Source organism: Anolis carolinensis, chromosome 5 (assembly GCF_035594765.1).
Source record: "Anolis carolinensis isolate JA03-04 chromosome 5, rAnoCar3.1.pri, whole genome shotgun sequence".
NCBI classification, from domain to species: domain Eukaryota; kingdom Metazoa; phylum Chordata; class Lepidosauria; order Squamata; family Dactyloidae; genus Anolis; species Anolis carolinensis.
The window spans coordinates 200,638,696-200,654,620 of NC_085845.1; the positions used below are offsets into that span (position 1 = coordinate 200,638,696).

The 15,925-nt window shown below is 40.1% G+C and overlaps 2 protein-coding genes across 6 annotated transcripts in view; one reads left to right on the forward strand and one right to left on the reverse strand.

Moving 5' to 3' along the window:
- fbh1 (F-box DNA helicase 1) overlaps nt 1-10,047 on the reverse strand; it is a 33,517-nt gene extending 23,470 nt beyond the window's left edge. Inside the window, exons 1-6 of one of the 3 annotated variants that reach the window (XM_016993546.2) lie at nt 9,961-10,047; nt 7,087-7,254; nt 4,424-5,223; nt 2,823-2,953; nt 1,501-1,639; nt 1,071-1,261 (exon numbers count right to left, since the gene is read on the reverse strand). In XM_016993546.2, coding sequence (XP_016849035.2) covers nt 1,071-1,261; nt 1,501-1,639; nt 2,823-2,953; nt 4,424-5,223; nt 7,087-7,254; nt 9,961 — 1,430 coding nt within the window. In that variant the 5' untranslated portion in view covers nt 9,962-10,047. Of the gene's footprint in view, nt 1-1,070; nt 1,262-1,500; nt 1,640-2,822; nt 2,954-4,423; nt 5,230-7,086; nt 7,255-9,960 lie in introns of all 3 variants that reach the window. The other 2 variants (XM_016993547.2, XM_003220753.4) reach the window with 2 other exon arrangements.
- Nucleotides 10,048-10,128: 81 nt separating this feature from the next.
- Nucleotides 10,129-15,925, forward strand: part of ankrd16 (ankyrin repeat domain 16) — a 32,736-nt gene continuing 26,939 nt past the window's right edge. The window contains exons 1-4 of one of the 3 annotated variants that reach the window (XM_062983336.1): nt 10,129-10,271; nt 10,492-10,564; nt 12,138-12,496; nt 15,232-15,452. In XM_062983336.1, the coding sequence (XP_062839406.1) occupies nt 12,156-12,496; nt 15,232-15,452 (562 nt within the window). In that variant the 5' untranslated portion in view covers nt 10,129-10,271; nt 10,492-10,564; nt 12,138-12,155. The other 2 variants (XR_010006945.1, XM_062983337.1) reach the window with 2 other exon arrangements.

Sequence of the window (15,925 nt, forward strand, 5' to 3'; positions counted from 1 at the left end):
CATTCCTCTTAGGAGCACATGCTGGCAGATTATCATGGGAACAGATTTCGCTTTCTCTAACATCCTGAGAACTTCCAAGAGATTCAATAACACAGCTCTCCATGCCACTGCCATCTCCCAAAACCCCTTCCTGAGACCCCACAAAATCCCCTTCCTCATCCTCTGAAACATCATATTCTCCACAAACCACAACACTTGTTATTCCCCAAATGCCTGATGACAAAGATATGGAGCCGATACAGAAACAGCTTAATCAAAACACAAATCAATATAACACATGTTCCTCATGCTTTCCATCACTACGTTTCTCTCCCTCTACTACAAACATAAAGGTCAGTCTTGCTGAAGCCAAAGGAAAGTATTTTTATTTTGCTCACTTGCAGACAACCATAGAATCACAGAACTGGATGAGAGTCCAAAGGCCATCTAGTCCGACCCCCGTCTACCAGGAAGACACAATTAAAGCACCTCTAACAGATGGCCATCCAGCCTCTGCTTAAAAACCTTCAGATTATTTATTTATTTATTTATTTACAGCATTTATATTCCGCCCTTCTCACCCTGAAGGGGACTCAGGGCGGATCACATTACACATATAAGGCAAACATTCAATGCCTTTAACATAGAACAAAGACAAGACAAACATAGGCTCCAAGCTGGCCTTGAACTCATGACCTCTTGGTCAGAGTGATCTGTTGCAGCTGGCTGCAGCTGGCTGCTCACTAGCCTGCGCCACAGCCCGGGCCCAGATAAGGGAACTCCATCACAGCCACAGGCAGCATATTCCACTGTTGAACAACTCTTACCATCAGGAAGCCATTCCTAATTTTTAGGTGGAATCCCTTTCCACTGCAATTTGAATCCCATTACTTTGTTGTGTCCCAGTCTCTGGAGGAGCAGAAAACAAGCTGGCTCCATCTCTTATATGACAACCTTTCAAATATTTAAATCTTGGCTACCATATCCCTTTCTCTCAATCTTCCCTCCTCCAAGCTAATCATCCCCAGCTCCCTCCACTATTCCTCAGAGGGTTTGCAACCCTTCTCTGGACACGTCCTAGGCAGACCCACCTGTTACTAACGCGGATGTCACTCTCCCGCATGGCGTAGAGTAGGGTACCCATGCAATAGAGAGCCTCCATGATATCAATGGAGGACAAGGTGGAGCTGGGTCTCCGAAGACAAGCCACCAGTTCCTGGATGTCACAGACACTTCCAGAGAGGAGCACGATGGCGGACATCACCGCCCAAGAATAGGGTGCCTGGAGGGGACACAGAAAAAGGGAGCAACACGGGCTCAGTTCCAACACCTAAAGCTCTATGGCAGGCATGGACAAACTTTAGCCCTCCCGATGTTTGGACTTCAACTCCCACCATTCCTACCAGCCAGTAAGCTGTTAGGAATTGTAGGAGTTGAAATCCAAAACACCTGGAGGGCCGAAGTTTGCCCATGTCTGCGATATGGCTTCAAGTATAGTATTGTTTACAACACTGAACCTACTTCAGGCTTGGAGTCCTGCAGGTCAGGAAGCCTGTTCGCAATGCAGATGTCTGCTTTGGGGAAAAGAGAGTGGTTTTTCAAGCATTCCAGAATGGCCTCCGGGTCCCTGCAACGATACGGTTTGATGGAAGCAATGCATCTTTGTGGAAATCAAAAGAGAAAAGAGTCGAGGTCAGGCTCATTTAAGACAGCTGCTTTGAGTGTCCTTGTTGAGAGAAAATAGTAATACACTTATAATAATAAACTTTATTACTACCATCTCCCAAAAGGGATTCGAGGCAGGTTATAGAAGAATCAAAACACATAAACATTGTAAAAATACCACAAATACACATTAAAATATATTCCTATAAAAGATAATAAATACTTTATTTCTATCCTGCCCTGTCTCCCCAGGCGGACTCAGGGTGGTTGACAACAAAAAAAAATGGCAAACATTCAATGCCAAAAAAATACATATTAAAACGTACTTCTATAAAGAACATATCAAAATACACAAAATGGAGATTAAACAAAGAACACGAGTTTAAAATTTATGATTAAAACATAACAATAATGATTAAAATTCCTATTTATTTTGAGTCTGCTTTTAATTCACTGATGGTACTTTTCCACTATTTTTGATGGAATCTTCAATTATTATTGATACATCATCAGCAAATACTTTTCATTTGTAGATTTCATTTTTGACTTTCAATCCTTTGATCCCACCTTTTATTCTTCGCCAAAAGAACTCTAAATACTAATTTAAATATTATTATTATTATTATTATTATTATTATTATTATTATTATTATTATTATATTTATTTATACCCTGCTTTATCTCTCCTGAAGAAGACTCAAAGTGGCTTAACATAAAAGCATCTGCATACAATTTAAAATATACAAATATACACACATTAAAACAGGATTAAATATAAATAGTATTTTAAAATTCCCAGTTAAAAACCATTAACATTAATAGTAGGGGTGAAAGTGGACTGCCTTGTCTTTTACTTTTTATATGGCAAAATGGTGTCCCTGATAATAAAATGGCAAAATCAAGGTCTGCTTTTAGGGGAGAAATTTTCTTTTCCCTTCTTATATTTTCAAGCCATGGATGGTTGAATCCATGGATACAAGAGATGTGGAATATTTTCAAGCCACAGGTGAGTTGAATTCATGGGTGCAGAATGTGTAGATTTAGCTGTCTGACTGTAAGACCCAATGAGAGGCATTGCCAATTGATTTACATTCTGCCTTAAAGAGGTTCATAACACAGCAACTGAACCTGCCCTTCCTGTTTTTTGGGGGGAATCCTGTTTGAGAAGCATGACCCACCGGATGAATCCCAGCATACACTCGTCCTGCTCCTTGCTCAGGTGGTACCGCTGCAGAATTGCTTTGACGGTCAACAGCGCTTCGGGTTGAGCCTTCAGGTACTGATGGTACAGCTTTTTCCACGGAATGAACTGTAAAGCCAAATAAAGAGGTCTCCAAAACTCAACAGAGACTGGATATCCATACCATCAGAATTGCAAATACAACCTACTGGGATATCACTCATGCATAATCCAAAATGAAGTGAAGGGTGCATCTATACTGTAGAAGTAATGAAGTTTAGCACTACTTTAACTGTCATGGCTCCATGCTAAGGAGTCCTGGGAGCTGGAGTTTGGTTGATGCACCAGCACTCTTGGGCAGGGAAGATAAGACCCTTACAAAACTACAACTCTCGTGATTCCAGAACATTAAGCCATGGCCTTAATTGGTTTTGCTTTGCTATGTGGTTTTCACTTAGACATTATGGGCTCCATTTTGGAGTATCCCCGACTGTTGGAAATAGCAACCTTCTTAAAGCCTCCACTAGTGATTTGTTTGTATATGATTCTGTTTGCTTACTGTATTGTATATGTATGTTTTGGTAAGCAGCTTTCCCTTTACCTTGTTTCTTGAGATTGTGAGAGGGGTTGTGAGGTATAACTCACAACCTCTGAGGATGCCTGCCATAGATGTGGGTGAAACGTCAGGAGAGAATATTTCTGGAACATGGCCATACAGCCCGGAAAACACACAACAATACTCAGATTTGAAGTAGTTTATGTAGATAACACAGGTCATCTTTCTTATAATCAACAGTCCGAAACCTGAAGCAGCTCTCTGGTCTGAGAGTCTAATAGAGTCTCTGTTTCTGCCTTGAAAGTCTAATGGGTTCTGTACAGCATTCTGTCCCTACTGACTTCTAAAAGCATACATTGGTTTCTACTGAAGTCTCTAAGCATAGTTTCTAAAATGGAGTCTGAGTCATGAATAGTCCCAGATCTGATCGCATGGTCTGCAGCCCCTCCCACAACAAAGAGTTAAGGAAAACTGCAAACCAATACACACATATACAATACAGTAAGCAATCTGAATTATATACGCAACAAATAACTAGTGGAAGTTTGAAGAAGGTTGCTATTTCCTACAGAAAATCCACATATCTGCTTTGAACTAAATTATATGAGTCTACACTGCCATATAATCCAGTTCAAAGGAGATAATCTGAATTTTATACAGCAGTGTAGAAGGGGCCTGTGTTAAGCCATGATGAGAAGAGAGTAACTAATAAGAAGACATGAATGTTGTCTTGTGCAAAGGGTTCTGGAATGGATACCTTCCAGGTGTTTTTAATCCCAACTTTTCAAAATGTCCTAGATCAGTGGTTCTCAACCTGGGGTCCCCAGATGTTTCTGGCCTACAACTCCCAGAAATCCCAGCCAGTTTACCAGCTGTTAGGATTTCTGGGAGTTGAAGGCCAAAAACATTTGAGGACCCCAGGTTGAGAACCGCTGTCCTAGATAATTTTTGTAAGGAGAGAGTCCAGCCCTGAAAAAGAAAGGGATGTCTACATATGGACCATGGCTTGACCATTGCCCATCCTGGCATAACATGGCACTCACTTGATGGTCAGCAATGATCCGCCACCAACGTTGGCACACCAGGCTGAGGCTCTGGAAGAGATCAGTGGCTGGAACAAGGGCAAAGATCTCCTGGAGGACTTCGTCCGGCAGCTGATCGATGCTTCCTTGCGGCACATCCCAAGATGCGGTCCCCAAGAGCCCAAAACATGCGTCCGGAAGCGGGTCAATCTCTGTGTTGTCAACTTTCTGCTCGACACTTCCATCACCCAGAGGGCACTCAAGAAGCCCCTCCAGCAATGATTTATCATCATCTTGTTCCCACTGGTCACCATAGAGGGAAATCCGTGCGCGTTTGCTAGGAACCACTGGCTCCTCGCAGCCTTCCAAAAGCGAGCAGGAATCCTCATCTGTAGCCAAGGGGGGGTCCGCAGTTTCCTCTGTTTTGATTCTGTTACTTGCCGACATGTGATTGATGCTTCCTTGTGGCACTTCCCAAGATGCAGTCCTTAAGAGCTCAAAACACACGTCCGGAAGCAGGTTGACCTCTGTGTCATCAACTTCCCGCTTGACACTTCCATCGCCCAGAGGGCACTCAAGAAGCCCCTCCAGCATGGATTTATCATCATCCTGTTCCCATTGGTCACTATTGTGGGAAGCCTGTGGGCATGTGCTAGGAACTGACTCGTAGTCTTCCAAAAGGGAGCATGAATCCTCATCTGTAGATAAGGGGGGATCCGTGGTTTCCTCTGTTTTGATTTTGTTGCTCACTGACATGTTACCTGAGCATCGCGAGGGGTGAGGCTTCTTGCGGAAGTAGTCGGTGATGAGACGGTACTGACCTGCTCCTCCATCACAAAAAGACAGACAGACAAAAAATTATAGCAAAATTCTGTGTGATTGTTAGGTATTGTTATACTACAGGGCAGGAAGCACCTCTGTACTTAACCACCACACTCCAGTCCAAGTAAAATCAGCAAATCAGTTTATTGAAGATTATGTAAAAAGCAGTTCAGCAAAATAATAAAAATGTCAAGTCTAAATGTATGAAATAGTCCACAAGATTCAAGGTACAAGAGTCTTTTCAAAAGCACAGAAATACAAGAGAAACAGGATACATAAGGCAACAAAAAATCCAAAACAAGAAAACTGGAACAATCCTTTAAACTTGGAAGCATAAAACATGAATGAACAATTACCAATGTGGACCAGACTGCTGGAAAATCCCCTTGGCCTCTCTAATATACACATGAAATCATGCCGTTTTCCCTGACTACCTGATAATGGCTTCTTCTCTAACAAGCACTTTGACCTTCAGAGATTCTGCTGTGCAGCCCGGGGTTTACGAAAACTAAGTCTCCTATCTATCAGCTCATTATACTCTCTACCTGGGGTTTTATCCTCCGAACTCATTTCAGCTTCTGATCTTGCTTCTCTAGATAAAGACTTCACAGCATCTGGACCCTTCTCTGGAATGTGACCTTCACTAGCTGCTGGGGACACAGGAGACAAGACTGCTGTGTCTCCTGTCAGGACTTAAAATCTCATGCTGGCTCACAGGCTTAAAAATCCCATGATTCACTTTCTCATTGACAACAGGAGCAGATACAATAATGGGCTGAACTACAACAGCTATATAGGTTGCGTACCCCTTCTCTGAAATGCTTGAAACCAGAAGTGTTTGAGAGTTTGGGTTTGTCTCAAATTTTGGAATATCTACAGTTGCATATACAAGTTGGGTATGCCTTATCCAAAATACTCAGAACCAAAAGTGTTTTGGATTTGGGATTTTAAAATACCTATATTTGGATATACGTATTGAGCATCTCTTATCCAAAATGTTTAGGACCAGAAGCGTTTTGGAGCTTGGATTTTAGAACCCACCTATTTTCATACATGTGCATAGTGAGATATCTTTGAGACTAAATGCAGTTATGTTTCATATCAACCTAACAGATACAGCCTATTAATACAATACGTGGACATTTTTTAAGCAGGCTAAAACCTTAAAGAAGGTATTATAGATCAATTCTTTGCGGTGCTGTGGTTTTTAATTTCGAATATATTTTAATGATTTCAACTGGGAATTTTGCAATGCTGTTTATATTTAATCCTGTGTATATTGGTATATTTTAAATTGTATGCTGATACTTTTATATTAAGCTGCTTTGAGTCTCCTTCGGGAGAGATAAAGCGGAATATACATCAATATAATAATAATAATAACAACAACAACAACAACAACAACAATAGTATTTCAGATTTCTGAATTCTGAACAAAGGATGCTCAATTGGTACATACTTAATGAGATGCAATTTGGCCCTCCATATTCACATAGTCTATACCCACAGATTCAAGCATCCACTGCTTGAAAATATCCCTCCCCCCAAATATTCCAAAATGTTGTGCTGTTGTTGTTATTATTATTATTGCCTACCATTATCTCTTTGATTGAGACACAAAGTGGCTAAGGCAGGCACAGACAAACTTGGGCCCTCCAGGTGTTTTGTACTCAAACTCCCACAATTCCTAACAGCCTATCGGCTGTTAGAAATTGTGGGAGTTGGAGTCCAAAACACCTGGAGGGCCCAAGTTTGCCCGTGCCTAAAGTCTTGCAAAAATGTTCCATGGTTTATAATCTGCATGCAGTCAGAAAACCAGATACACTTGCTTCATACTTCCGCCAAATGGTCAGGTGTGGTACCTTTGGGATGCTTCTTGCTCCGGCAATTGGGATAGAGGCCTCTGTTCGGATCTTGGCTGCTTCTTGGCCTTTGGCTAAAAGGTTGCGTCAAGGGAGAGATGCCTTCCCTGCTCTGGATCAAAGCTCTGCAGTCGGCGTTGGTCAAGTGGCGTCGCTTAAAACGGTTCACTGCGGCCAATGAAAGTAAGTAACCAAATTAGTTTAATTCAGATTGTGGGTTGCAGAATGAATGAATGCAGTATGATTACGTCGGCTCAATGCAATGAAATCCCGGGATTTTTAATGCAGTGAGAGACCGACCCTCCTTAGCAGAGAAAGCTAAAGACTTCATAAAACTACTAAAGGTCTCGGGATTCAATGACATTCAGCCACTGCAATTAAAGTGGTGTCAAACAGCATTGAAGTTACAGTGTAAATGTGCCTAAAGACATCAGGTTGCTTTCCTGATGATCTTACAAGTCAAATTATAATAATCAGAAAACTGAGAAATATAAACTAAGAGTATATAGCTCGGGCCCGGGCTGTGGCGCAAGCTGGTGAGCAGCCAGCTGCAGACAGCTGCAGCCAGCTGCAACAAATCACTCTGACCAAGAGGTCATGAGTTCGAGGCCAGCTCGGAGCCTGCGTTTGTCTCTGTCTTTTTTCTATGTCAAGGCACTGAATGTTTGCCTTATATGTGTAATGCGATCCGCCCTGAGTCCCCTTCAGGGTGAGAAGCGCGGAATATAAATACTGTAAGTAAATAAATAAATAAATAAAATAATATAGAGGGGAAATGCTATTCACGGCTATACATCCAGAGAGTACTGTGAACCCAACCATCGATGAATCTGGACTACACTTGCGATGGATGATGGGACTTGCAGTACCTTCACTGATACTGTGACCCCCGCCAACAATGAACTGCGACCAAACTTGGCACAAAGAAGCCCCATGACCAACTGAACATACTGCAGGGGTTAGTGGGAATGGACCTTCATTTTGGGAGTTATAGTTCACCCTTATCCAGAGAAAACTGAACCCAGCTGACATCAGATCTGTTCCAAACTTGTCATATAGACCCAACATGTCCAACTGTGAATACTGTCAGGGTTTGGGGGTGATTGCCCTAGGAATATGGGAATTGTAGTTCACCCTTATCCAGACAGCACTAAACCCAACGGATCTGGATCAAACTTAACTGATATTACCTCGCATCCCAAAACATACAATGCCTTCTTCTAATAACCCGGGCAACGCCGGGTCCCCAAGCTAGTTTATATTCTGTTATTAATATTATAGCTATAAATTTATAATAATACATATTATAATTAGTATAAATAATAGAACACATAGTACATTATTATGAGTATTATATATAATATAAATAATATAACACATATGTTATATTAGTTATATTAATTATTATATATAATATTCATAATATATTATAATTAATATAAATAATACAACGTATTTTATGTGCGGCCAAGATCCAAAAATAACATATAAAACAGCTCTGTATTTGAGCAAAACAATACGTTTGAGATCCACATATGTGTGGCAGATTGGGGTAAAATTGTAGGGGTGACCATGAAATATGGTGCATACAGTCAGTTTTATCATATTTATTTATTGTATTGTTACAAGTGTTTTATCTAATTTTTGTTTAGAATGTAATCAGGTCTTTTCAAGGCTGGTTGTTTGGCTTGGTACTTTGATATGGCCTAAGGGCTAATCAATAAAATGTTTTTCTAATATAAATAACATAAATAATATAACACATATTATATATATAAATTATAACATATTATTATGAGATATATATATATATATATATATATATATAATGTGACACAGATAAATGTTATATTATTTATAATAATTATAATACACACACATATATATATACACACACCATATACTGTAATAATAATGGATATTCAACCTGTAATAGAAACAATCGAAAGTGAAATTAAGTCCACATTGGATGATCTTGAACTTCAAATGAATAATTAAACTCTTTTTTTAATAAATGACTTATCAAAATAAACAGAATGAAGAAATAAATGAGACTGTCCCATTCATATCCTTTGCTTATTATGAGTATTATATACAGTAGAGTCTCACTTATCCAAACTAAACTGGCCCGCAGAAGCTTGGATAAGCGAATATCTTGGATAATAAGGAGGGATTAAGGAAAAGCCTATTAAACATCAAATTAGGTTATGATTTTACAAATTAAGCACCAAAACATCATGTTATACAACAAATTTGACAGAAAAAGTAGTTCAATACGCAGGAATGTTATGTTGTAATTACTGTATTTATGAATTTAGCACCAAAATATCACGATATGTTGAAAATATTGACTACTAAAATGGCTTGGATAATCCAGAACCTTGGATAAGCGAGGTTTGGATAAGTGAGACTCTACTGTATATATATATAATATAAATAATATGACACAGATAAATGTTATATTATTTATAATAATTATAACATACACACACACACACATATATATATATATACACACATCATATACTGTAATAATAATGGATATTCAACCTGTAATAGAAACAATTGAAAGTGAAATTAAGTCCACATTGGATGATCTTGAGCTTTAAATGAATAATCAAACTTTTTAAATAAATGACTTATCAAAATAAACAGAATGAAAAAAATAAATGAGAAAAAATAAATGAGACTGTCATATCTTTTGCTTGATTAATTTAAATGATTTTAAATAACCCACCCAAAGTTAGGAATAACTCTGAATCAGTGGCAGCAGTCCCCTAAAAATACCCAGATCCCAATAAGTCAAGACAATTAAAAGGCAAGTAATCATTACTAATTAAACACTAAGCAATTAAGGCTGTCCTTTCTACTTACTCTGATCTTGGAAGAAATCAACACTTCCTGTCTTGCGCGCTCATCCTAACTTGCTTCTCCTTGGCAACGAAACCCTATTGACGCTCTGCTAGGGAGCAGCCCCGCCCAATACCTCTGATTGACATTCTCAGCAACCTATCCAAGATCAATTTCCGGGTTTTCGATAGCTCTGGGACGAATGAAGCGTTTTGCTCCTACTTCCGGTTTCGAGACTTTTTTTGGGACTTCATTTCCCAGGATTCCCGGCTATTTGCTAAGTACACTGGGAATCCTGGGAGTTGAAGTCCAAAACAACTAAAGGCCCAAAGAAGGTAAGGAGAATAATAGAAGGATATAGATGGGCCAACTGGGGCCCTCCAGGTGTTTTGGACTCCAACTCCCACAATTCCTAACAGCCTACCGGCTGTTAGGAATTGTGGGAGTTGGAGTCCAAAACATCTGGAGGGCCCAGTTGGCCCGGGCCTGTTTTAGGGTATTTATTGAATTGTTATCTATATGGATTTCTTATCATATTATCTCTATTTCCAATAGAGTTACAAGCTTGGCAGATGCAGGGAATGCTGTGGATGGAGCAGATCCTGACAAGGCCTTCCATGACTTTCTTGCAAGTAAATTAGTCCAATATGGCCAAGGCAACACTACTCTTCAGTGGATCTGTCATTGGTTGAGTGACCAAACCCAATACAGTAGAGTCTCACTTATCCAACACTCGCTTATCCAACGTTCTGGATTATCCAACACATTTTTTGTAGTCAATGTTTTCAATATATCGTGATATTTTGGTGCTAAATTCGTAAATACAGTAATTACAACATAACATTACCGCATATTGAACTACTTTTTCTGTCAAATTTGTTGTATAACATGATGTATTGGTGCTTAATTTGTAAAATCATAAACTAATTTGATGTTTAATAGGTTTTTCCTTAATCCCTCCTTATTATCCAACATATTCACTTAGCCAACGTTCTGCTGACCCGTTTATGTTGGATAAGTGAGACTGTACTGTAGTTCTTCTTCATCCTGGAAAGAAGTGACATCTTCATCATCAATGGCGATCACTCATGTCCAAGTATGATTGCCTTTCAAGTGTACTTTTGGTGGTGGGTCCATAGGTGACTGTAGAGACCTATTCTTGACCTGCATGTTTTTTCTTCCGCATTGAGGAAGAAATGACAAGTGGAGTGCCATAAGCAGGGTTCCGTCCTAGGCCTGGTTCTGTTCAATATCTTTATTAACGACTTAGACAAAGGTTTAGAAGGCATGATCATCAAGTTTGTAGATGACACCAAATTGGGAGGGATAGCCAACACTCCAGAAGACAAGAGCAGAATTCAAAACTATCTTAACAGGCTAGAGAGATGGGCCGAAACTAACAAAATGAAGTTCAACAGAGATAAATGCAAGATACTCCACTTGGGCAGAAATAATACAATGCAAAAATACAGAATGGGGGACGAGGCCTGGCTCGACAGCAGTACGTGTGAAAAAGATCTTGGAGTCCTTGTGGACGACAAGTTAAACATGAACCAACAATGTGATGTGGCTGCTAAGAAAGCCAACGGGATTTTGGCCTGCATAAATAGGAGTCTAGTGTCTAGATCCAGGGAAGGCATGCTCCCCCTCTATCCTGTCTTGGTCAATTCTGGGCACCACAGTTGAAGGGAGATGTTGAGAAGCTGGAATGTGTCCAGAGGAGGGCAACTAAAATGATCAAGGGTCTGGAGAACAAGCCCTATGAGGAGCGGCTTAAAGTGCTGGACATGTTTAGCCTGCAGAAGAGAAGGCTGAGAGGAGACAGCCATATACAAATATGTGAGGGGAATTCATAGGGAGGAGAGTGCAAACTTGTTTTCTGCTGCCCTGAAGACCAGGACGTGGAACAATGGCTTCAAACTCCAGGAAAGAAGATTCCACCTGAACATGAGGAAGAACTTCCTCACTGAGAGAGAGCTGTTCAGCAGTGGAACTCTCTCTCTGCCCTAGACTATGGTGGAGGCTCTTTCTTTGGAGGCTTTGAAACAGAGGCTAGATGGCCATCAGTTGGGGCTGCTTTGATTGTGCTTTTCCTGCATGGCAAGGGGTGGGAATAGATGGCCCACGTGGTCTCTTCCAACACTATTATTCTATGGTTCTATGATTTTAAATAATAAAAAATCACTGTCTTTATTCTACAGATCCTTTGACCAATCCCAATGATGTCTGAAGGGGAGCTCCAGAAAGCTCTTCCCAGGTTGGTTCAAGAAGGGAAGCTCCCCATTCTTCAAGAAGAAATGAAAAGTGTGGAGGGCTTGAGCCAGGAGGTGCGGAGGAAGCACTTTGGCCGGTCGGGGGACACTCTGCTCCACTATGCCGCCCGGCACGGCCACCTCAGCATCGTCCAATACTTAGTCGAGACCTTGGGAATGGATCTGGAGCTCTTCAACAACGATTACAAGCGTCCCCTCCACGAAGCGGCTTCCATGGGGCACTGGGACTGCGCCTTGTACCTGCTGAACCGAGGGGCTGCTGTCGACTGCCTGAAAAAATCAGACTGGTATGTTATCTTCTATTATAATTATTACAGTGATACTTTGAATTAAGGTTTTAATTTGTTCTTTGGCCGAGTTCTTAACTCAAAATGCTCTTATCCCAAAGCAGATTTTCCCATTGAAATGCTATTAATTTGTCCTAGCCCCCCAAACCCACTACCTACACCCAATTTTGTTACATGTTTTTAAATTTATTTATTTATTTATTACAATATTTATATCCCGCCCTTCTCACCCAACAGGGGACTCAGGGCGGCTTACAATAAAACACACAAATAAAACCTGTACAATACATTATAAATCAGTTAAAAATTAACTTACATAAAACATTCATAAAATGCATTATAAAATACAGATAGGCGTGTTGAAGTTTAAAAGACTGGGGATAATGAAATGTACCTTATAAATAACAAATAATGTATAAATGCACATTTCACATGGATCAAGAGACAAAGAAAGACCAAGTTTTAAATGCACAAAGACGCACAAAGTTGTGGCAAGGAAGCACAAAGCACAAAGTGAAGAGGCAGAAGCATCATTTTCTTCTTTCTACTGTCCTGATTCCAGCCTCCCCCCTCTTTTGTTTTCTCCCCTGCCCCTCTCTCTTCATGAAGTCAAACAGACGAGGAATAAAAACCACATTAAAAGTAACTAACCCAAGGTTACTCAAAGAGGATAATAGCAAAGCAGACCACAATCGTCCAAAGCAAACAAGAGCACGAGGCTCGGAGGCTGCTCCCTTGAAGCCCTAAAGCCCTGTACTATCATGCTATCACTCCCTCTGATGCTCACTCTTAGTTCAAAATGCTGCCTTTATGGCAAAGCAAGACCTGGGTCAAGTGACAGCTCTTAACTCAAAACACTCTTAAGTTGGGATGCTCTTAAGTAGAGGTTCTACTGTATTACAGTAGAGTCTCACTTATCCAAGCCTCGCTTATCCAAGCTTCTGGATCATCCAAGCCATTTTTGTAGTCAATATTTTCAATATATCATGATATTTTTGTGCTAAATTCGTAAATACAGTAATTACAACATAACATTACTGCGTATTGAACTACTTTTTCTGTCAAATTTGTTGTATAACATGATGTTTTGGCGCTTAATTTGTAAAATCATAACCTAATTTGATGTTTTATAGGCTTTTCATTAATCCCTCCTTATTATCCAAGATATTCACTTATCCAAGCTTCTGCCGGCCCGTTTAGCTTGGATAAGTGAGACTCTACTGTAGTTTATATACCTGCTATAACCCTGTTGTCCGAGGTGCTGCTGCCCACCTGCTTTCTCCTTTCTCCAGCTCTTAGAAAACCTTCCTCACAATGTTTCCATTGCAACTTTCTGGTTATGCTCTTTGGGCAGGATGTCCTTGTGGCTCCTTCCCAAATTCACATTCTCCCTTCCTCTTTTCTTCCTTTCTTTCCTCCTTTCCTTGCTTTCTCTCATACACCTCTTCTCTTTTTCTTTTTTCCTCTCCCTTCCTTCATCTGTTTTTCCTTACTTTCTCTCTCTTTCTCTCCTTCCTTCCTTCCTTCCTTCCTTCCTTCCTTCCTTCCTTCCTTCCTTCCTTCCTTCCTTGCCTCCATTCATAACTTTCCTCCTTTCCTTTTGCTTCCTTTCTTTCCCTTCTTTTTCTCCTTGTTTCCTTTCCCAGTAGCAGCACAAAACCCCTCGTCACCTTGCAGTAGCCAATCCAGTGACATAATAGAGGGCCACTTCACCTCACGACAGCCTTAGTGGTACAAACGGACAAATGTATATACTTTACTTTCTCATATATATATATAGAGAGAGAGAGAGAGAGAGAGAGATAGGTAAGTATGCTTATTTTCTTTATGTGTATATATTTTTTAAAAAGTTAATTAAAAATGGAGTAAAAAAAGAAAAGAATACAATTAGGCTCTAGATTATAAACTGTGGGAAATATAACACTATCTAACACATTTTTTTTGTTCCTGGATTATAAATATCATTTCTTAATTGGTTCAGTCATAAAACATGGAAAAGGTTTAGTAAACTGCAAAAACAAAGACATCCTGCAGCACATTTTGCTGTAGTTATTCAATGAATATCTCATAGCCTTAACCAATTCAACCTAGATTATGGCAGGCACAAAAACGAAGTTTCTGAAGTAGAACAACGACTTTCAAAGTACAGTAGAGTCTCGCTTATCCAACGTAAACGGGCCGGCAAAACATTGGATAAGCGAATATGTTGGATAATAAGGAGAGATTAAGGAAAAGCCTATTAAACATCAAATTAGGTTATGATTTTAAAAATTAAGCACCAAAACATCATGTTATACAACAAATTTGACAGAAAAAGTAGTTCAATCTGCAGTAATGCTACGTAGTAATTACTGTATTTACAAATTTAGTACCAAAATATCATGATATATTGAAAACATTGACTACAAAAATGTGTTGGATAATCCAGAACATTGGATAAGTGAGACTCTGCTGTAAGTACCAAACAATTAAACAGGAGATAACACTTTCAAACCAGGAACTGAATTTTTTTCAAATTTTGTTACATTGTGTAATCAACTTGTTAGTTCAGAAAGGTACAGAAATGCATGCAAAAATACACAGGAACACCGTTTCTAAGCCTTCTCGGGAAATGTAACATTGTTTTCTGTTTGGTCCAAGATGGACTATAAAATATTGAAAGTTAGGAATCGAAAAATGTTTTTTATCCCTGATAATTGACTGCATGTTCTGTTTACTCTCCCTTCTCCTTTTAGGACACCCCTCATGATGGCTTGCACAAGGAGGAACTTGGAAGTCATCCAAGATCTCGTCCAGCATGGAGCAAACCCATTGCTGAAGAACAAAGACGGCTGGAACTGTTTCCACATCGCTTGCCGAGAAGGGGATCCCCGAGTGATCCAGTACCTGCTCGATGTCTCTCCTGGCATCTGGGATACAGAGAGCAAGATCAGAAGGACCCCTCTGCACACAGCAGGTAGAACATGGGATGTATGATCCAACAAGTGAGGCACCCACCACCGTAATAGTAATGAATGAACTATAAGCAAAGGTTTCCATGGGAAAGGGATCTAGGAGTCTTAGTAGACCACAAGCTGAGCGTGAACCAACAGTGTGATGTGGAAGCTACGAAGCCAATGCGATTCTAGACTGCTTCAAAAGGGGTATATTGAGGGAAGTCATAGTTCTGTTCTAATTGGTTACTCATTGCCTGAAATATCACGATGCCAAGTTCTGGGCAAAGCAATTCAAGAAGGAGATGGACAGGACAGGTGTCCAGTGAAAAGTGACCAAAATAGTCAAAGGTCTGGGAGACATGAATCCCTCTGAGAAACAGCTTAGGATTCTGGGTCTGTTTAATGTGTTGTCGAAGGCTTTCATGGCCGGGATCACAGGGTTGTTGTATTTTTTCCAGGCTGTCTGGCCATGTTCCAGAAGTATTCTCTCCTG